The sequence below is a fragment of the Pristis pectinata genome, chromosome 22 (genome assembly GCF_009764475.1).
Source record: "Pristis pectinata isolate sPriPec2 chromosome 22, sPriPec2.1.pri, whole genome shotgun sequence".
Classification (NCBI taxonomy): domain Eukaryota; kingdom Metazoa; phylum Chordata; class Chondrichthyes; order Rhinopristiformes; family Pristidae; genus Pristis; species Pristis pectinata.
In genome coordinates, this window is record NC_067426.1 from 24,720,411 (window position 1) to 24,743,898 (window position 23,488).

The 23,488-nt window shown below is 42.4% G+C and overlaps 1 protein-coding gene across 1 annotated transcript; it reads right to left on the minus strand.

Annotated features, from left to right (window-relative positions):
- Window positions 1-2,418: 2,418 nt before the first annotated feature.
- Window positions 2,419-19,212, minus strand: LOC127581842 (gap junction beta-4 protein-like). The gene is made up of 2 exons (XM_052036618.1): window positions 19,068-19,212; window positions 2,419-5,211 (listed from the first exon to the last, which is right to left on the minus strand). The coding sequence occupies exon 2, from the start codon at window positions 5,196-5,198 to the stop codon at window positions 4,398-4,400; it is 801 nt and encodes a 266-aa protein (XP_051892578.1). The 5' UTR covers window positions 5,199-5,211; window positions 19,068-19,212; the 3' UTR covers window positions 2,419-4,397.
- Window positions 19,213-23,488: the final 4,276 nt, after the last annotated feature.

The window sequence follows — 23,488 nt, forward strand, 5'->3', positions numbered from 1 at the left end:
ATCGGTAAAAGTTGGTGAGACTCAAAGGGGACAAACCAAATTTCTTTAGCCTCCTGAGGAAGTAGAGGCACTGGTGAGCTTTCTTGGCTGTGGCATCTATGTGATTTGACCAGGACAGGCTGTTGGTGATGTTCACTCCCAGGAACTTGAAGCTCTCAACCCTCTCGAGCTCAGCACCATTGATGTAGACAGGTGCATGTACACCACCCCCTTTCCTGAAGTCAATGACCAGCTCTTTAGTTTTGTTGACATTGAGGGAAAGCTTGCTGTCATGACACCATTCCACTAAGCTCTCTATCTCCTTCCTGTACTCCGACTCATCGCTGTTTGAGATATGGCCTACAATGGTGGTATCATCTGCAAACTTGTAGATGGAGTTGGAGCAGAATCTGGCCACACAGTCGTGAGTGTATAGGGAGTAGAGTAGAGGGCTGAGGACGGAGCCTTGTGGGGCACCAGTGTTGAGAATAATCGTGCCGGAGGTATTTCTGCCTATCCTCACTGATTGCGGTCTGTTTGTTAGAAAGTCAAGGATCCAGTTACAGAGGGAGGTGTTGAGTCCTAGGTCTCAGAGTTTGGTGACAACCTGATAAGAATTTGTTTAAAAGTCTGCTGGTTACCTTGTCCTCTAGTTTATCTGCTCTATACAATTAACATCAGTGAAAAAGGCTTAATGATTATTTTATTTACTTATTTTCAGAATTTGTTCTTCAAGTTGGCAATGGAGTATAAAAGTAATCCAAGTAAGTGTGGCAAAAGGTTACTTGCCTATAAAAAGGCTCAGATTGTGCTTTACCCTGGCTGTGAGCTTGATAGAGAACCACTGGCTAGCTGCCATTTTGGGTTAGCTTGATCTGGACATTGCAACATGGAAGTCAGGAACAAGGTGGGGATCAAACGCCAGCACGGCTGACATCCCGCTCTGTTGTTGGGCTCAGCAATAAGGTCAGGGGTAGAACACAGATTTGCTGAGTTACAGGTCTGGATGCTCTTCATATCTGTTCCCTCAGCTTAGAACCAACCATGGCAGGTACATATATAGCATGGTCCATTTATTTGAATGGGATCATTGACTTGTGTTGGAAAGGCAAGCACAGATGAACGTATGTGTGTTTTTCTTTATTTTATTCAATCTTAATATTCTTTATTAATTGCTATAACTCAAGTATATCTTTAAGAACATAAGAAACATGATCAGGCCCAGTTATCTCTTAAGGACGCTGTGGTACTGAGCTAGAGGATGTTTGAACTCATGCGAGAACAAAACTTAAGTGTGACCCTTGGAATAACTTAAGCAGCAGGCATGAAAAGTGGGGCAGATCAAGCCCATTGACTTCATTGGATGGGCATTTTACCAAAAGCACTGATCACTTCTATCCACAGCTATAAAACCATGGTGGTTTAATATAATTCACAGTATTGATGTCCAAGGGTTAAAATCCAGCTCGATCACACGTTTGCAAAAGTCTTATATCTTTAATGTGACATATTGGAATACAAAACAGTTAAAATTAAGTAAGTTGCTGGTACAGGAAACAAAGAACAAATGCATTGCATAAAGAAGTATTATTGACTGAAGTTAAGCTCCTGCTACAAGTTGGAACAAGAAATAGACTCTCTAAACATTCCATTGCAAAATCCTGATATTTCATTGGACATAAGTGACTCATTGAAACATGCAATCAGTCATTGACAGCTGTTCATATGCTGAAAAATTTATCTTGCTAATTATTTTTTTCCAAGTGACAGTGCTCCTTTAATGGACAAGAAGTTAATTTTGTTAGTAAAGGTTATCAGATTATCCAAAGAACTTAACCATATATATTTCTTGCCCATATTGCAATGACTTTAAGTCAATCACTTGGCGAGGGCAGGGTTGCAAAAGCATTTCAATATCTCAGATTTTGATATCATTAGGCAATCCACACAGATACGGTGTAAGCTAGGAACTTTTCACCATCACCTTCAGACATGAAATTGCAAACCAGTTTATAAGACCCTAAGGTGAAGCTAATATATAGTCTCCTTAGTAAAATGAGTAGCAATGTTAAAATGAAAAATTTATCTATCTCTGTGCATGTGCACATAATGCATATAAAATATGCATATTCCACATTATACATTAAGTTATGTTGAATCATTACTGCTGTAAATAATGCATCGTAAAGCACAACAAATCACTGAAAATATTCAAGCAATAAAATTAAATTCAGACTTTGGGACTATCTCCATTTGGCAAAGATTGGACTATGAATTATCCACCAAACTATAAGTGAACGTGCTGTAAAACTACACTGGCTCTGTCTCACTACAGTGAATTATAATCCATTATAATATTTGAAATTAAGAATCCCAAAATAAATATACAAATATACATGTACATAACCAATATGAGAAAGAAATCATGTTAAATTCATGAAGGTTTTATTGGTTTATTATTGTCACTTGTACCGAGGTACAGTGAAAAACTTGTACAGGTCAAAACGAATATTTCCAATGGCTTTTCCATATCTTGCAACCACTTTTGTTCCCACATCTGACTTAATCTAATCTTACATTTTAAATTTAGCTAACATTGAATCATTTAAACATTGTGTTACTGAAGGAGAGCATTCAGCCCATTCTTTAATCTTGGCCCTATGGCTAAGTGCTCTTGACCCCAAATATGATGCAAACAGTTTGCTTCTACCTTTAAATTTCTGAAACATTTCTATTATATTGCCTGCCCTTAGCATTGTTCTATGGGTTTATGTCGTAATATACCTCATAGTGTTGCACTGAGTTCAAGTAAACCTCCCTTGTTCGCAAAATCAAAGTGCAGGAGGAACTCAGTGGGCCAGGAAACGTATGTGGAAGCAGAGGGATGGTCGATGTTTCAGTTTGAGACCCTTCATAAGGACTATAGCTGCTTGTTTCTCCCTTGTTAGTGGTAGGTTCGCTGATCCTCATGGAAAATGGTGGCTGGGGCACACTCAAGAATCTTATAATAGGGTGGGTTATTGCTAGGGATAGCACTGACATTATTGCCAAATGCATACTGCCTTAGCAAAAAAATGATTGCTAACTATGTGTAAAGAGCACCTCTACCAGTTGCTTGTCGTGACAGTTGACAATAGCAGCTGGAAGCAATTTTGCATGCTTCAAGAAACCCAGAAATGGTTGTATTCAACCTGAAAGAACAATGCACCTATCTCCTGAGAGGCTGCTTCACAAAGCTTTAGAACTGGAGGAAGAATTGATGGTGATAGAAAGGAATTGATTGTCTATCCATGTGTACGAGTGGAAATGTCTATGAAAGAGCCTGCATGAAAGTCATATCGTGAAAAGTTTGCTGAGTGATATTCTGTAAATTACTGTGTACAGGTGTTGGTTTCAGCATTTTCAGAGTATGTTGTGAGGTCAGTCAAACTGATCACTCTCTAATTCAGAATCTCCACTTCAATAAATCTACCATCAGTTATAATTTTATCATTGCATCCCCTAAATCAAAAACAGAAGCATGAATGTGTGATTTACCACAATTTTTACTACAATTGATAGTAATGACCACTGTAGCCACGGTGAGCCAGAGCAGAAATGGTAGGTATTTAATAAGATGAATGAGCAGCCACTTAAACAGGTTGCTTTGCCTTGGTTGATATTGACTCTTGCTGTGGCTGCATTCATTCAGGCTACTGGAGATTATTCCATAAGGCACCTGACCTATGCCTTGTAGTGGATAAAAAGGCTTTGAGCACAGAATAACCAGCCCTTGCCCTGTTCCAGTCATCATGGGATTTATGTGGTTCGTAAAGTTGAATTCCTTGTCAGTGGTAACTCCCAGAATATTGATGATGAGCGACACCACTTAATGATAACACCACTTAGCAATAATGGGGAATAACTCTTGTTTGACATGCTCATTGTTTGGCAATTATTTTTTGCTTCAGTTATAATGTTCATCTAAATGGTCTTTATTAGTAAGTTATTCCCTAAGCTTATTAGCTCTAGTATGGCTTAATTTTCCTTCTTACTCTGCCCATTTTCTACAACATTGTACATTATTGGAAGCTCTTAATATGAGCCTACTGACTCAAATATGGCCAATCAAATTTAATCAGATATCAAATAGCCATTTGCTAATCAAAAGTGCAAAGTGACACAGTGCATTCGTTTGACCGAGGGCAGGGAGTGGAGGTGAGATGTGTAGATCCACTGCAAGTAACTCAAGTTTATAGCAAAATGATATGATCTTCATTATACAGCTTGTTAGTAGATGGTAGGCCAAGGTTTGTTAAACTCTAGTAAGTATAGGATGAAGAAAAATACAATGTTCATCGCTATTGCTGATCCCAGTGTTTAAATAGCTCTGCATATTCAACTGAAAGTAATTTTGGACCTGAATTCTAGTGGATGTTTTATGAATTCAAGTGAAGGGCAATGTTTGGACGTTGGTTTGCAGGGTAAGGTTTAGTCCCTGAAATGAAAGTTGCACCAGATGATTTTTCAAGTAAGGTCATTGAAGTTTTTGTGAAATGGTTTGTGTGTCGTCGTCTTCCTGCCTTACAGCAATCAGTTATGATTCTCTTACTTACAAGGTACAGAAATTCGGAAATGTTTAAGAGAACACAGATGCCTGATGTAACAACCATAAATATAGTGAAGATCCTTTTCTCAGTGGGTCTGGCAATGAAGCAATCAACGGTATTGGGGCAAGGATCTAGTTTACATTTAACAAGACGAGGCAAGTCAAAGTTTTCATAGATGTTATGAAGTATGTACAGGAACCCCATATCAATTGCTGCTTTACACACAAGGCTGATTATGTAAGTCCACCACAGTCCTCCTTTCTTCTTCCCTGTGTCTGGGTAAAGACTACGACAGTTCTCACCATGCTTCTTCTTGTTCTTCCTCTCCCTTTCTTCTCTGTAAGCTACATGCATGACCACCAACAGGGATGGAGTGGAGACAAATATCAGCTGGAGAGCCCACAGTCGGATGTGCGAGACTGGGAAGTAGTGGTCAAAGCAGACATTTTCACAGCCAGGCTGCTTGGTGTTGCACTCAAAGTCTCTTTGGTCATCACCCCAGACTTTTTCTGCTGCGACCACATAAACCATCACTCGGAAGAGGAAGACGACGGACAACCATATCCGACCGAACCCCGTCGAGTATTTATTCACCCCGCTGAGGAGGCCTTGAAGAAAACCCCAATTCATTGTACCTGAAAGTCTTCAATAATACACAAAAGGAAACAAAATATGATGAAATATTAATGAATAGAAACAGATTTAAAAACCATTATAGAAAAAGACACTTTAAAACAATCTTTTAAATGGCAATATATCAAAATATTCCTACGATTCCACATTAATCAGATATTGTCTTTGTTTCCCAAGGAGCACATTACGAAATGGGTGACTAAGAATTTAGTTGGGAAACAATTGGTGAAATTAGGTTGCATTTTGAAATGGTTTTCTTCTCTAAGAATTTTTCTCCATTTGAAAACAACCATGTGAAGAATTTCCTCTTTTTAGGTTTCAGTAATGGTTCCTGAAGTTTAGTCATATCCAGAAACAGTGATGTGCAATCAAGCAGTTGATCACCATGGGCAGCGGTTCCTAATTTTAATATTGGGTGGCGTTCCGATCCAGTTAACATCTCGTTCAGCTAAAGTTCAGTGTGAAGTTTCACTGCCCCTTTGGACTTCAGGAACATGGGCACCAGGAAATGACAAAAGAGACAATCTTGATAAATACTGAGAACTCAACAATGCAAGATTCCTGGAAAAGTGTATGAGTTCAAAAAAACAGAAAAACAAAAACAGCACACACAAAAATATTGGAAAGCAAAGTGGTGGAAAATCCCAATCTGTGTTACATATACGTAAAATAAAGAAGATATCAAGAAATATCCTATTAGAGTGTAGGGGTGAAAAACATTTATTTAACTCTAAGTGAATACTTTATATCTGTCTTCATGGAGGAGTGGCATGATAAGACACTGACATTAAGGATGAAGATAGCTAAATATTGGAAATGATAGATATATAGAGAGAAGCCATATTAAGTGATCAACCATATTTAAAAAGAGGATTAATCACTAGTGCTGGGTAAAATGTATCTGAAGTTCATAAAAGAAGCAAAGAATATAGTTACATTGGGGCTAGATGATCACTTTCCATTCTTCATTAACTGCAGTTATGGTGCCAGAGGGCTGGATGATAGACAATTATTCAAAAAGGGAGAAAGAGACAGCTCAGTCTCATCTGCCTAACAGTGGTCATCGGCAAATTGGTGGAAAAATTCTGGGGGCAGCATGAATTTGCGTTTAGATAGGAATGAGTTTAATCATGAACAGCCAACATAGATTCATTGAGGTAAGGTCACATCTGACTAACTTAACAATGGTAAAATGGAGTTGCATTTTGAAAAGGTTTTCTCCTCCAAAAGCTTTTTGTATTTAAATGATAACATTTGGAGAGGTTGTTCCTGGGTTTCAATGGTGGCTCCAAATGGTTGATCATTTCCAGAAATAGGAGTAGGCAAGCAGTTACTTGTTTATCAAGGGAAGAGGTTCCTGATTTCAACATTAAGAAGAGCAATCAACTACATTAATCCGATTAAAGAAAGTAACAAGAAAAGTATTGATTCATAATGAATGTTTGATTGACCACTGCGAGGTATTTAAAATGGAGATGGATGAATTTTTGAAAGGTTGAGGAATTGAGGGCTCTGGGAAATGGGCACAGAAGAGGAGTTGTGGCTTGGAGCAGATCAGTCATGAGGGATTCAAATATTCCTGATCTTATTTTCTTGTGGTCTTGTATTCATCCTCCACAGTAATATTGTTAATTTGGCTTGACTATTCTATATGTAAATTAATGTGACTCATTATTGTGTGGTACCCATGTTAAAATATATCTAATTTACTGTTTGATGTCATCCCTACATTTTCTCCAGTGTTTGGAGTCCCGCAGACACTTCTAATTGATATGTTTTTTCCATTAGCTTCTTAGATCCATCAAGACAGATTTTACATCTTGGTTTTCTGATCTAATATCCTATCTCATTGTTGCTCTAATTTCATCCTTTAACTGGATCATCCTCTCACAATTCAAGTTCCTCTCCAGCCTGGAAGAGATGTCCCTCACCCTGACACTGGGTAGGCACCATAGCCTTCAGTTCACACGCTCCCAGTTGCAGAGGACAGTATCTACCCCTTCCCCCATCAATTTTGCCTCTGACTGCATCCATCCTCCTTTTTAATTCCTCTCACTTGAACGGCTTCCTGTACCACAAAGTGACGACTTTGCTTGTCCTTCCTGCAGTTGCTACACTTGTCAATAATGGTTGCAATAACCTCCATTCTATTGGACAACTGCAGGGACTGAGGTTCTTGCAGTACTACCTCATGGATCACTGTACTTAGCTCACTTGCAGTCACAACCTCCTGTCCCCGACCATGTGTCAATTCTAATGTATTTAATTTAAAGCATGTGGCTGCCTCCTGAAGCAAACAATGTAGGTAACATTCTCCCTACCTGATGTCTTGCAATGCATGCAGCTTGAACTTCAGTGTCTTAACATGGGACTAAAGTTCCTTGAGCCACAGATAATTACCTGGGACATCGTCACCTTGGACAAAAATGTCCGTAAGCTCCCACATATTGCCAGAGCAATGCAACATCTGTCCTCCCATTATTTTATTGATTTCATTAATGAATCCAATGTTAATCAAATTATTATCCTCAGTCGGTTTATTTATTTAAGTTTAGCTGCTAAAGTTTAGTTAAATGCTATAGGATAACTTAAAACTTACTCCACAGCATTGACCAACACAGTCTGGCCTATGATGTCACACTGTAGATTCCTCTTGTTTCAGCTTTCAGTCCACAATGTTTTAAACTCATGAAGCCTGTTCTTGCTTATGTTGAGAATGATGCAGAAAGCTATCCATGGACTGGTGAGATGGAGACAAAAGTGGCAAAAGTGGCAGATGGAATTCAATCCAGAGGAGTATGAGTTAATACATTTAAGGAGAGCAAACAAGGTATGGGAACACACAATGAATGGCAAGATACTAAAAAATGTGAAGAAACAATGGGTCCTCAAAGTGCATGTTCACAGACCCCTGAAGGTAATTGGAGAGGTAGATAAGGTGATTATCAGTTGAATTTTTATCAGTTGAGGCATAGAAGATAAGAGTAGGGTGGTCGAGGGGTGGGGTGGGGGGGTGGTGTGGGAGGGGTCACAACACTTATAAGCCACAGCCAGAGTTCTGTGTACTGTTCTGGTTAGCAAACTGCAGAAAGAATGTCACAGCAGTGGAACGGGTGAAGAGGAAACATACAAGAATGAAGCCAGATTTGGGGAATTATGGTTATGAGAGAGACTGACCTGGCTGGATTGGTTTCTTTGGAATGGAGGAGACTAGCAGGAGATGTGAGAGACATGAACAAGATGGATAGGCCCTATTTCCCTTGGCAGAGAGTTTGATAAGTAGGAGTTATAAATTTGTTAATTAGTGGAAAGACAAAGGGGCAGGAGGATTTCTTTTAGTCATGGAGTAGTGCAGTGATGGAACTCACAATGTGCAGCAAAAGTCCTGATCACATTTAAAAGGTTGCTGGATGAGGATTTGAAGAGCCATAGCCTATAATGCCTGTAGGGCTAGGACCAAGAGCTTGGAAGGAGTAACTTGTATAACTCCATTTCTGGCAGTCATGAACATGTGGCCTCCTTCTCTGCTGTAGACCTCCATCATTCTATGATCAGAAGTCTGGTTACTTATTAACATCCCACCTCACTTTTTTTTCCATCAAAATTAAAGCATCCATTAACGTTGACCTTTACATTCAGATCAGAGTTAATATGAAGGTTTTGAATACTTATGCTAAATATAGGAATGCTATTTATCCAGAGACCAGGTGTTCTAGCTAGGCTTAATGGTGGAGCATATCATAAAGAGTCTGAGGTTTCCTAGTGAGACAGTTGCTGAATCTACTAATTGAAAGGAGATGATACTTCGATATCTTCTGTCGCTGAAATTGCAATGTTAGTAGCTGTGTGGATCATACTGCTCTGATTTTTTTTCTGTCTAATTACCTGGTTGTGATTTGGCAGACTTTTACTAAAGATTAATTTCAGCCCACATTTGAGAAAATACTATGCCAGTGGATTCCAAAGACATGTGGAAATCAGCTAAGCAGACCAGAGCAACCATATCTTGTTATTTGAAGATAACAGATAGAAGATCATTAACTCTTTTGAGGGACTAATTTGGTCTATGTATTATTGGATTATTAAGGAAATGTTAAATAGCCTTTTACAAATGGACAAATTTGATACTAATGTCATCTGAATGCCATATTTTTGGAAAAAATGCAACAATAATTGAATGATGATTCTGTGCTCTATTTTCCCCGTGTTAAGTGACAATTGTTAAGAGGAGCAACACACTAAGAAGCTGGAGGAACTCAGTGAGTCAGGTAGCATCTATGGAGGAAAATGAACAGTTGACATTTCAGGTTGAGACCCTTCATCAGGACTGTTAAGAGGACATTCTTTGGATAATTACAGATGCACAGCTATTCGTATTCACTCCATTATGATTAATAAAAACAAAGCCATGAGTTGCTGTTGAAGTGACTCTGTGGGCTCCGCTCTCCATTGAAATACTTGGTTGTGAAATGACTCCTTAAATGTTGGCAAGACACTGAGATCAGACAAAATGCAATCATCAAGGAAGCAAAAGAGGAAATAGTTAATGCTGAAATTAATTTTTTGAAAACTTTAAATAGCTGAATGTGAGAGAATAAAGATAACTGTGATTAGCCTGGTGTTCAAACCAAAAGGGTAGATTTTGACTGTACAAAAGGTCAATAGCAACTGGTAGCCCATGTTACCATTTCCCTGTTTATTATTTCCAAAGTCAAAATCTATCCCAATGACTGTGACATGAATCCCTATAGATACGGGGTAATAATAGAGTGGGATAGATTCTAAAAATATTTTACAGAATGATGTCTACATTGCTGTGAAGATGGCATTACAATAGTCAATATTGATTTAGATATAACAGACTATTTCACTCATATATTGGAATTCTTTTAAGAACAGCTATGCAGGAAGGAATTTCAGAAAGTATTTACTGAACTTCTGTAATTTAAAAGATTAAACCTCTTGGAATTAATATCTTTATTAAAAAGCTAACTTAATCAGAGGAAGCAGGATTAACAAAGCTTTGGCTGGGAACGGAGATTTATGGAATTTCACTAAATAGAATAAGGAACAAAGACCTTAGAAAAATAAATTAACGATTGTATGAAAAGTAAATTTAATCATCTGAATGAGTGGCAGTTTAATTCTGGTGCAACCTTGTTATGTGAGATAATATTGACTGTTTAAATCAGATGAATGCAATAGCTAACTGTAGTGTAAAGTATAAAAAGTAGCCAGGTTGGTTGCATAAGTTTGGTCCTTATGTTCATAATGTAAAAATTGGTATTATACCGATATAATATAATTTTTGTAAGTAAATAGAATGAAATGTCTTGTACTATAAATGTACCGTATTTGCAAACGTTATGAATAAAGAATGTTTCTGCGGATAAAAAGAAATGTATTACCAAAATTGTCTCCAGAATAACCATCAGGTTGGTGGTGGGGTGGGGGGGGGGAGTGGTTGAGGTGGGGTAGTGTTGGGGGGGGGGGGGGTTTGGGAGGAGGGATTCTTCCGGCTGCTCAATGTGTGTTCAGCCCTGAGATGGTCAGGAAGAAATCCATTGGAGTGCTGAGCCCCAAAACATCAGCATTGGCTATCAGTCATTGTCGCATAGTGTCAATAATGTGCAGTCAGTTCTAACGTTGGCAACAAATATTTGGATGTCTACTATACACCATAGTGGAACCAATTTGGACTCTCTACTACCCATGATATGTGTGCCGGCTCATACAAATTTTCTGTCTACTGTACTATAACTGGATTCTGGGAGATGATTATGAATGAACCAGGAGCCTGAGCATACACTAACAAATCCCACCCTTCCCCACCCCAAAAGGCAGTAACCCATATGGTCACACAACACTAGGACAGGGAAGTTCTGGTGCATGGATGCAACCATCAGATTTAGTGGTGAAAACATCTTAGTGTCGGTCTACGCCTCTCAGAATTTGAATGTAAATACTTCCAGTATAAAAGTAGGTTAAATATTTCTGTTGTCCAGACACGTTGTAGATTCCTGGCTTGAATAAACAGTTTTTCCACAGGAATTTAGAGAACATATCAGTGTAGGAATATTTCCTTCGATCTCTGAGAAGCATGTCACACCCTGTTGGGCATTGGCGAGTCTTGTTCCTGAGGTTCTTGACAACCTTATCGAACTTCCCAATACTTTCTTCTTTCAAAAATCCCTAAGTCAAATTGATTTACATCTACATGATTTTAGAACTACAGCTCTACAAGATTCAGCAAGTCACCATGCTCAGACAAACATGGAAGCAAATGTCCCTGGGATTTCTACTTAGTACTTAGCAGATCTGCAGAGAGTTCTGTCCATTTGAAGATCAATTTAAAAGTAATGAATTTAGGCTGTGGGAACCCCCTGCATGCAAATGACACTTTGTATTTATGTATACGTTGAAATTAGATTTCACCCTTTTCTGGTGCAATAAACAGATGTTACATGTAATGTTAATACCCAATTAGGTTACCCATAAAAACTCAAGAACATGAGAAAATGGGGGTCACCAAGCCCCTCAAGCCTGCCCTGCCATTCAATATGATCATGGCTGATCTATGTTGGCCTCAACTCCTTTTCTGTGCCAGTTTCCCATAGCCTTTAATTCCTCGATCTTTCAAATATTTATCTAAGTCCACCTTAAATATTTCTAATGATCTGGTCTCCACCCCCCTCTGGGGAAGAGAATTCCAGAGATTCCCTACCCCCTGAGAGAAGAAATTTCTTTGAACATCAGTTTTAAATAACTGGCACCTTATCTCATATGTTGACTCTCCCACTGGTGGAAACATCTCAACATCTAACCTGTCAAGCCCCCTTAGGATCTTATGTGCTTGAATAAGGTCAGCCCTCATTTTTGTAAACTCCAAGGAATACAGACTCAAAGTATCTAACCTTTCTTGAAAGGACAAATCAAGAAAGTGGTGAAGAATCAATTAAACATTGTCAAGATGGTTTTCACCCTGAATCATGTGCAAAAACACTAACTGTGCATTTCCAACAGCAGGTCCCAGCTGAGCTCCTATCTGCCATGTCATTGCTGCGCTGACTGCTGGGAAGCAGGTCAGACAAGTTACACCTTCCAATGGCAGCTATAGAATAGCAGCCATGAAGGTGAGGGACAATACAGGAATGGAGAAGGGCAGACAGTATTCTCCTATTTGTCTGGATACCCCTCACATGAGGGACCAGTCCAATTGACCCTTCTACCATGGAAAGGTTTGGGCTAATCAAAGATCCAACGATGGCAGCATTGTGGACTGAGATGCTGCCATCTTTGTTGGTGATGCTAGTGGACAAACGTGCAGCACTAAAGAACGAATCTGGCAGTGTTGTTAGCAAAACAAAGATACCCCAGTGGGGCAAGAAACAAACTACAGGAGGAACTGCATCCATATGGAGGGTCTCAATCCAAAACTTTGACTGTCCATTTCCCTCCACAGATGCTGCCTGACTCACTGAGTTCCTCCAACAGTTTGTTTTCTGCTCCATTTTCCAGCATTTGCAGTCTCTTGTGTCTCAATTCCCAGCGGGGATCCTTTAATTTGCATCTCTTTGCTGACTTGATGTGGGGTTTGCTCTTTGTTTTATTGCAAGTGAAAAACACAGTTTGTTGGTAGCACCTTTGACTGACAATTTCTGTTGATTAACCTCAAAGTGGCCTCTCTGCACTAGAAGATGCCATTAGATGTGTTGTAAATGTACAAATGGCAGATAGTCTCTAGTGAATTGCACCCAGGAGTGTCCAGGCCAATCTTCCAACAGTCGGTAATTGACTTGGAAATGAATGGCAGCACCAGTGATTGGCTGGAGACAGTCTTTAGTGCAAATATTACACATAAAAAGGTGCACAAAAATAAGTCAAAATTTTAGCATAGTAAATTTTCCGAGGAGCTCCACATGAGTGCTATCAGAAATAAGCTGCACAAGGGGATATTATGTGTGATTAAACAAAAGCTTGATCAAAGAGGCTGGCTTTAATTATAATCTTAGAGGAGGAAATAGAAGATGAAAGGCTTAAGATTGAATTGCAGAGTGCAGGGCCTTGGCAGCTGGACACATTGCTGAAAAGGGAGAATGATTAGACTATGGGATACTCAAGAAGCAACAACTGGAGAAGTGACAGTATCTCAGAGGGTCGCAAGGCTTGAAGAAATAAGAGTCATAGCGTAATGGACTCATACGGCATGGAAACAGGCCATTCCGTCCACTGTGTCCACATCAACCTGTGGGCACCCTTCTGTATTAAGCCCATTCTTCAAGCAGTTGGCCGGTGCCCTCTATCCCTGGGCAATTTAAGTCCTCATATGGACACTTCTTTAATGCTGTCATCGACTCTGCTTCCACCACTCTCTCTGGCAGTGCATTCTGATACTCGCCACTCTCTGGGTGAAAAAAATCTCCCTCAGATCCCTCTAAACCTCTTACCGCTCACTCTAAATCGATGTCCTCTAGTTTTATTCACCTCTGGTAAGGGGAAAAGTTTCCTGCAGTCTACCCTGTCTATATCTATGGAGAGATAAGGAGGCACTATGCTTAAGGAAGGAAGCTTTGGAATCAAGGTATTGGTTAATCTTGTGACAATACAAATCAGCAAATACATTAGTGATGTTTTTTGGAACTTAGTTATCAAACAACTCAGTTTGTCAGATCCAGAAAAGAAGTGATCGGCCACCTGGAAATTAACTCAGCATCTCCAGTGTGTTCCAATTGTTATCGGCTTTCAACTTATCACTGCCTTAGAACAAATGTTAATAGGACGCGATTTGCAATATGCATTCGAGTCATTCTACTCATCATCAGAATCATTCAGTTAGCCTTCATTTCTGCTCTCTCCACCCAATCACTTAACAGCATGAGGATGACATTTCAAAGATTGGTTGAAGGATGCTGCTCATTCTAAGCAGCATTAGTCTGCCTGAGTAGTACAAACAGCTGCTTCAGCAGTTGGTTCAAAGAGAGAACCACAAAGCAGAAGGGGTCCACATGTATCTCTTCTTCTTGCTCTCCTTCTAGAGCACAAAGAACCCAAATGTTTGATCAGGTATTCCTGGAAAGCATGTTTCTGAATCAACTTAAATGAAGCAACAGCCCAGTTACATCTTATGAAGCATGTAATGATAGTGATAGCAAAGGTATAGAATGCAGATCTGAGAGGGCTAGCTTTTCAGCTGCAGATAAGGTTTTGTACTGTGGAGTCCTTTCTACCTTATTTTGAGAGGAAGAGATACGTGAATCACTACCAAGAACAGATGTAGAGTTCATCTATCATAGATAGATAAGGCCTTCTTCCATGTCATAACAATTCTATGATTCTATGAACTTACATTAATTAATCTTTTTTGTTAAATCAACATAGATCAAATATTTCTAAAGCTAATCATCTGTTGCCATGGGTTTGAGCAATACAGTTTTCATTGTTGATATTGAACATTGGTTGTGGATTTGCCCCGACTTGTGCAGTAAATAAGAAAGAATCATAGAGATATACAACATGGAAACAGGCCCTTCAGCCCATCTTGTCCATGGCGATTAAATTGCCTGACTAAGATAGTTCCATTTATCTGCATTTGGTCCATATCCCTCTAAACCTTTCCTTTCCAATGTAACTGTCCAAATGCTTTTCAAGTGTTGTAATTGTACCTGCCTCTCCCACTTCAAGAGGGGAAAGATTTAATTGGAACTTGAGTGGCATCTTTTTTACACAAATGGTGGTTTGTATGTGAAATGTGCTGCCAGAGGAAGTGGTTGAGGCAGGTACAATAACAACTTTTAAAAGACAATTGGACAGGTATATGGAGAGGAGAGGTATAGAAGGATATGGGCCAAATGTGGGCAAATGGGACTAGCTTAGATGGGAATCTTGGCTGGTGTGGATCATTTGGGCTGAAGGGTCTGTTTCTGTGCTGTATGACTCTATAACTGACTCATCATGACTTCCTCTGGCAGTTCGTTCTATATACCTACTACCCTCTGTGTGAAAAAGGTATCCTTCAGGTCCCCTTTAAATCTTCCCTCTCTCACTTTAAACCTATGCCCTCTAGTTTTGGAAACCCTTACCATGGGAAAAGACTTTAGCTATTCACCTTATTTATGCCCCCCATGAGTTTACAAACCCCTATTAGGTTACCCCTCAGCCTCCTATGCTCCAGGGAAAAAAAGTCTTAGCCTATCCAGTCTCTCCTTACAACCCAATCCATCCAGTCCTGGTAACATCCTTGTACATCGATTTTTGCACCCTCTCCAGTTTAATGACAATGTTCCTCTGGCAAGGGGACCAGAACTGTATACAGTAGTCCAAATGTGGCCTTACCAATGTCTTGTACATCTGAGAGAGTGAGATTGAAACTTGTACCAAATACATACTGAAATAACTTTCACGACATTTATGTCAGTGTATATTGTAAACAACCTTAGGATATTGTTACGGACTCAGTGAATGTCCCTTTAAGATAGAGAGTGTGTGTTATTTGTTTGTTTGGCGTGCTTACGTCAATAGAAGATAAAGGATGTAATGACGTTGTAGAAGTCAGAAGAAGAAGGAGAGAGAGAGAGAGAAGGGAGAGAGACACCAGCCTGCTAGTTTTCTCTATTGATGGATGAGAAACAATAACTGTGTTTGCCACAGAAATCCATGTATGGAAGTTGGAAGTAATCCGGTGGAATTCACTTTGTTGCTGACCTGTAGAAGGAAACAGGTATTTGTGTGTGTGGACGACCACGATTCGGATGCTTTTCGGGGTGAGGAAGTCACTACTGAGTAAACACTGGAGTGACGTTTGGGGTTCCATCGTGGAACATTTGGATTTCGTATGTACTCTCTCTATGTTTCTCTACGTCTACGTCTTATCTTCTGACAACGGTGGTTGTTGAAGAAGCCCTTGCTCATGTTTCACCTTATGGCTTGTGGAACTGAACTTTAGGAACCATTCCTGAACTGGGAGTTTTGGACTTTGTCACACACACACACAAAGAGTTTAGTTTTGGGGTTAACATTCGAGGTTTAACATTTTTGAATTCTAACATACTAACATTTTTACTTTTATTTTATGTATTATCATAAGTAGTGATTAATAAAATAGTTTTTAACACTGAATCATGCTCAGTGTGTTTCTTTTGTTGCTGGTTCGTGACAATATAAAATGGCCCTCGCTAAAATATATCCATATATATAAATATATGGCCCTTTTAATTCAAGGGAACCTATAATTTGAACAAGATAGATTTGGAATAAATTCAATGTTATGTTTTGAGTGATTCTGGAGTTTTTAAGAACCACAGACTCCCATCTACCAAGAGAAGAAAGTCTATGTGGATGTAGAGAGGAACTCCCGTTTAATGGAACTGGTCAGCATAAGAAAGCTGATCTGGAAAAGTTGAGGAAAAGTGGAAATAGGGATGGGAAAATGATCTGGATATCTGCAGATTTACATCTGCCAGTGGCAAGGACATCCACTCTTCATTCACAAGATCCTTCTTAAATATATAGCTCTGTCTCTGATGATGCCTATGTGGCCTGATGTATAGAGAAAGAATGTATGGCTTTCATAACAGGCCAAAGGACAAATAAGGGTTAGTAAGGCAAGTTTTTACTTTATTTTTAGATGTACACCAAGAGGAAAAGGTGGTGTACTCCAAGGCTCACAGGGAGACCGTAGACTCATTTGCCCTGAGGTTTGCCCAGGCTATGAATAACCCTTTCACCCTAACAGTCAACAGAAATATCTGCTTCCATCCCAAGCAGTGATTTCTCTTTGGTTTGGGTGGGAATTGAGGCTTGAACAAGAGAAAGTTCCAGGAGTTAAAATCTCTTCAGAGCTTGATAAGTGAGCATATTGCATTCCCAAATCCCACTTACAGAGAATGACCCCACTCATGACAATATTTAGGTCATAGAAGCCAAGTCCTTGCAACTTTTCTCAGCAAATTCTCCCAAGCCATGGCCTTTGGATGGAAATTTGCATGGCACCATCTCTTATAGAGCTCACAACATGAAGAATAGAAAACTAAAGATCATGTGAGAGTCCTGGATTGCAAGGGTTTTTTTTGAAGGAAAAACACTTTTGTTTGCAAAGTTTCTGACACAAAACCATAGGCACATACCAAAAGTGGATTCAGAAAAGAATCTTTTCCAGGCAGAGTTTACACCTTTTAGGTAGATGGTTTCAGCCCTTCCAGAGAGATGTAAAATCATCAGTGCTGTTCTTTCAGCATCAAGCCTTATTTTACTGACTGTGGTATTGTCCTTTTATTAAGGAATTAATGGTCTCTGTTAAGTGAGGCTACACACTGAGATGGCAGTATTCCTGAACTTACCTTGTAAACCAACAATATAGAGTAATACTATGGACACACATATTTTATATAATCTGACATGATCTGAAAATGGAAAGGAAATGCATTCAAGTTAGACATTCCCCAAAGACAAGGTTTAATTTAAATGCAGTCAGCAATGTGTCTTGTTCATTTTCAGACTGACATGGTCACAAAAGGAAGCAATCATCACTCAAATTGCCAAGAGCAGCTGGCAAAATAGATAAAACTATCAAAAAATGTGATAAAATTAGGAAGGAATTCAGCTGCTCACCTTTTTGTTCAATCTCCTGATATAAAAAAAATCCTGAATCACAATTGCTCCTTTTAAGAATGTTTCACCTTTGAAAAATCTGCTTTATTCTATCCTTGAGAAACTTTAAGATCAGACAGGAAGATGGATGAGGTGGTGGATTAGCCACGATACTGAATAGCAGAACAGGCTCTAGAGGCATATTTCCACATTGTTTCTTTTGTTCTCTGTCCCTCCATTGTTTATGGTATATTTTCATTTCCTGTTCTTTTGGTCAAAATGGACTGCATCACACACTGAACTCAACTGCTGTATATCTGTCTACTCTCTAAGCTTGCTCTTATCTCCTTAATTCTGCATTCCTGTTTGCAATGTCCTCCAGCAAAAGACAAGGCAAAATTTGCTTTGAAACCATATTCTTTTAAAACCCTTGACTACCTTCATGGTAACTTGGTTCAGTTACCTGGAATCCAACCTTATTCAGTATAACAAGGAGAAGGCATTAGTTACAACAGGGGCTGGAGAAGAGATGGATCATAAATTAGGTGCAGGTTTTGGGGACATGGCTGACATGATAGGTTACCCTGAAGCGAAATCCTTCAAGAACAAAACAGGTTACCTCATATATCGGAAAGGTATATTTTTTTGTGACAGAACAAGTTCTCCGAGCAATTTAATCAGTCATTCAAACAACATGATCCTACATTCATTCTGCAAAGACTTTGATTGATGGCAGTTCATTCTTACAACTTTATAATACTTAGATAGGCTCTGCAGCACTTCTTAACAACAAAAGTGCTTAACATTTACATTCCAATGGGATTAACGATTTAAAATATCTGGCTTTTATCATTCCATCACTTTTCATAGATTTCATTTAGACATCAAATATGTATCAGTATTTCTCATATTCTTATTTAATCTATCAGTTGCAGACAGATTCAGATAGGAAAGGAATAGCATGAATGAATTTGTAGTATCTACTTCCATGAAATCCAGCTTTCCATAATGTTCGACAAAACAAACGATTGTAAGCCATAAATTTATGTGCTGAACGCCGAGTTTAAAATTAATCCCTGTACCCTCCACAAAATTAATGAGGTTTAATCAGTTTATACCTATTTGGACAAAGAACAATTCACAACAAAGTTTTTTTTACTTTTTGTCATAATCTCAGAGCTCCATTTTGACCGGAAAGCTCTTATTTCAACATTCACCGTGACATTCTTTACGTTCTGCTTTTGTTTAGTTTAATACATTTAAATACAGCTTTTCACATACCTGCAAAGGTAAAATCTGCAGATATTTTGCAGCAATTCAGAGTGCTTCGTTGTAAGTCTGTCACAAGCTTAAACTCATCTGTCTGTGTAGTTGTAAGAAGGAATCTATCTTGTCCTGGCTTGAAGCTCTGGGGTGGGGCAAACTTTAGAAATGAGACCATTTCTTTGTGAACAGGATAAGCGGGAAAACCCACTTTGCCACCACTGAGAAACCGAGGTCAATCTAATGTTACTCATTAAGCTGTGATACACAGATCATAATTGTGCATATGTTTAGAAGCTGAGTTTCAAATCACCACCCGCTCATTCAGTAAAGTAAAGAAGTGAATGGGCCTTATATTAAACATCTGCAAAGCAAAGACCCTTCACCAACTTGTCCCAGGTGCATAACACTGCACTTGAACAGTAAATCTTCACAGTGTAGCGGTTGCTACCATGGAATAAAACAAGACTCTGCTCGGAGGATTGCCAAACAGAACTGGTTTATTTTCCCGCCTTGCGCGGGCCCTTTAAGGGAGAATGTTCCCGCCCAAAACAACTGGCAATGACGTAAGTCCTACGTCATCAGGACTTTCCCGCGCGCGGGTTCTGCCCGTCGCTCGGAAAGACGAGGCCTGCCGCCATCTTGGGCCTTGTCGCTCCGACACCGCATGACCCGACTGCCGAGCCGGTTCGCCCGACTAGACGGTGAGTCGCCACACAACCCCCCCCAGAACCGGCGAGACAGTCCCCAAAGTCCGTGGGCTGTGCCAGCTGCTGCTTGGGGGGCGGCCTCTGCGTCGCGGCGTGGCAACCTCGACAGGCTGTTGCAGATCCAAATGGGCCGGTTTGAAGTGGTCCGCCGTGAAAATCTGTTCCCTGCCTCCAATGTCCAAAATAAAAGTGGATCCGTTATTCCGTATGACTCGGAACGGTCCCTCATATGGTCGTTGCAATGGCGCTCGAGGTGTGCCCCTGCGAACGAAAACAAACTTACAGTCCCGTAGTTCCTTGGGCTGACAGGATGGGGCTTGACCGTGCCGTGAGGTGGGAATCGGGGCCAAGGCGCCAAGCTTCTCGCGCAGTCTTTGTAGGACTGCTGGGGGTTGTTCCCCTTGGTCCCGAAGGGCAGGTATGAAATCCCCGGGGACGACTAGTGGCGCCCCGTATACAAGCTCAGCTGACGAAGTGCGGAGGTCTTCTTTGGGGGCAGTGCGTATGCCGAGCAGGACCCAAGGCAGCTCGTCAACCCAGCTAGGACCCTTCAGGCGAGCCATCAAGGCCGATTTCAGATGGCGGTGAAAACGTTCCACCAACCCGTTTGATTGAGGATGGTAGGCCGTGGTGGTGTGCAGCTGCATCCCTAGCAGGTTCGCTAATGGAGCCCAGAGACTGGAAGTGAATTGGGTGCCTCTGTCTGAAGTGATGTGGGCCGGAACGCCAAAACGTGAGACCCAAGTTGTGAGCAGCGCCCGGGCGCAGGAATCAGTTGTGATGTCAGTCAGGGGGGTTGCCTCAGGCCACCTCGTGAACCGGTCCACGATGGTAAGGAGGTACCGGGCTCCTCTTGAAACCGGCAGAGGGCCCACGAGGTCGACGTGTATATGGTCGAACCTCCTACGGGTAGGCTCGAACTGCTGTGGTGGGACCTTGGTGTGTCGCTGGATTTTTGACGTCTGGCAGTGCGGACAAGTCCTGGCCCACTCACTGACCTGTTTGCGCAGGCCATGCCAGACAAACTTGCTGGCGACCAGTCGGACAGTAGATCTGATGGACGGGTGCGCCAACCCATGTACCGAGTCAAAAACGCGTCTCCGCCAGGCTGCAGGGACTATAGGGCGGGGCTGACCAGTCGCAACGTCGCAAAGTAGGGTCCGCTGACCTGGACCAACCAAGAAATCTCGGAGCTGCAGACCCGAGACTGCGGTTCTGTAGCTGGGCAGTTCGTCGTCGGCTTGCTGTGCGTCAGCTAGGGCCGTGTAGTCGACACCCAAGGATAGGTTGTGGATGGCTGGTCTGGAAAGTGCATCAGCAACGACATTATCCTTTCCGGAGACATGTTGGATGTCAGTTGTGAACTCGGAAATGTAGGATAAATGTCTCTGCTGACGAGCTGACCAGGGATCGGAGACTTTGGAGAAGGCAAAGGACAGAGGCTTATGATCGGTGAAAGCGGTGAAAGGCCTGCCTTCTAGAAAGTATCGGAAATGCCGGACCGCCAGATACAGCGCTAGAAGTTCCCGATCAAAAGCGCTGTACTTCAGTTCGGGCGGTCTAAGGTGCTTGCTGAAAAATGCCAAGGGTTGCCAGCGGCCTTCGAGTAGCTGTTCCAGTACCCCACCCACCGCGGTGTTGGACGCGTCTACCGTGAGGGCAGTCGGGACGTCAGTCCTGGGGTGTACCAGCATCGTGGCGTCTGCCAGGGCGTCTTTGGCCTTAACGAAAGCAGCCGCAGCCTCGTCAGTCCAGGTGATGTCCTTGCCCTTACCAGCCAGCAGCGAGAACAGAGGGCGCATGATACGGGCTGCTGCAGGGATGAAACGATGGTAAAAGTTGACCATCCCAAGGAATTCCTGTAGGCCTTTGACTGTGTCGGGGCGGGCAAAATGGCGGATAGCATCCACCTTGGCGGGTAGGGGTGTTGCCCCGTCGCTGGTGATTTTGTGGCCGAGGAAATCGATAGAGTCAAGTCCGAATTGGCACTTGGACGGGTTGATCGTGAGGCCGAAATCGCAGAGGCGGGAATACAGCTGGCGGAGGTGGGAAAGGTGTTCCTGGCGGTTACGGCTGGCGATCAGTATGTCGTCCAAGTAAATGAACACGAAGTCCAGGTCTCGGCCTACCGCGTCCATCAGCCGCTGGAAGGTCTGCGTGGCGTTCTTAAGGGCGAACGGCATCTGAAGGAATTCGAACAGGCCAAATGGGGTGATAATCGCAGTTTTGGGGACGTCATCCAGATGGACCGGGATTTGGTGGTATCCCCTAACGAGGTCCACTTTGGAAAAGATGCGGGCCCTGTGTAAGTTCGCTGCAAAGTCCTGGATGTGAGGGATGGGACAGCGGTCCGGGGTGGTGGCGTCATTCAGCCTGCGGTAGTCGCCGCAGGGCCTCCACCCTCCGGTGGCTTTGGGGACCATGTGCAGGGGGGAGGCCCAGGGGCTGTCTGACCTGCGAACAATCCCCAGCTCCTCCATGTGACGGAACTCTTCCTTTGCCAGGCGGAGCTTGTCTGGAGGTAATCGTTGTGCTTGGGCATGAAGGGGTGGCCCTGTGGTAATGATGTGGTGTCGTACCCCGTGTATGGGCCTAGAATTTGTAAACGAAGGTGCCAAAATCGATGGGAATTCGGCTAGGAGCTTGGCGAAATCGTCGCCAGAAAGGGAAATGGAGTCCAGGCGCGGGGCTGGTGGGCTGATTTCTCCCAGGGGATAGGTCCGGAGAGTGCTAGAGTGGACTAACCGCTTCCTTCGCAGGTCGACTAACAGGTTGTGGGCCCGAAGGAAATCGGCTCCTAGGAGTGGTCGGGTGACGGTGGCAAGGGTAAAGGTCCAGGTAAAACGGCTGCCGCCAAAGTGTAATTGAAGCGTACGGGTGCCGAAAGACCGTATCGTTGTACCGTTGGCGGCATTGAGTAGAGGACCTGGTGGCCTGTCACGAGTGTCGCGGCCTGTCGGGGGCAAAATACTGACCTCCGCTCCAGTATCAACGAGGAAACGCCGTCCAGATTTCTTGTCCTGAACGAAGAGGAGGCTCTGTCGGCGGCCAGCCGCCGTAGCCATCAGCGGCAGCTGGCCCTGGCGTTTCCCTGAAACTTGCAGGGTGGGCGGCATCAACGGGCCTCCGCACCCCACCTCTGATGGTAGATGCACAGCTGGTCACCCGTGTCGTCGTCTGCGTTCCTGGGGCGTGGCTGCTCAGTTGCTGGGGCCGGGCGAGGCAGGCGTTGGGCTCGCGGCCTGGTGATTTGACTGACGGACAAACCGCTCTCGCGCTTGGCCCTCCACAGGACATCTGCCCGGGCGGCCACCCCACGGGGGTTGCTGAAGTCGGCGTCAGCTAACAACAAGTGGATGTCATCGGGGAGCTGTTCGAGGAAGGCCTGTTCGAACATCAGGCATGGCTTGTGTCCCTCGGCCAATACCAGCATCTCATTCATTAGGGCGGATGGGGATCTGTGTCCCAGGCCATCCAGATGAAGCAGGCGGGCTGCGCGCTCACGATGGGAGAGGCCAAAGGTCCGGATCAAAAGGTCTTTGAAAGCCGGGTACTTATCTTCCTCCGGAGGCGACTGGATGAAGTCTCCAACCTGGGCGGCTGTCTCCTGGTCCAGAGAGCTAACCACATGGTAGTACTTCGTGGAGTCGGAGGTGATCTGCCGAAGGTGGAATTGCGCTTCGGCCTGGTCAAACCAGACGCTGGGCCGAAGCGTCCAAAAGGTGGGCA

Coding starts and splice junctions, on each gene's coding strand:
- LOC127581842 (XM_052036618.1), bottom strand. CDS start 5,198: ATGAATTGGGGTTTTCTTCAAGGCCTCCTCAGCGGGGTGAATAAATAC.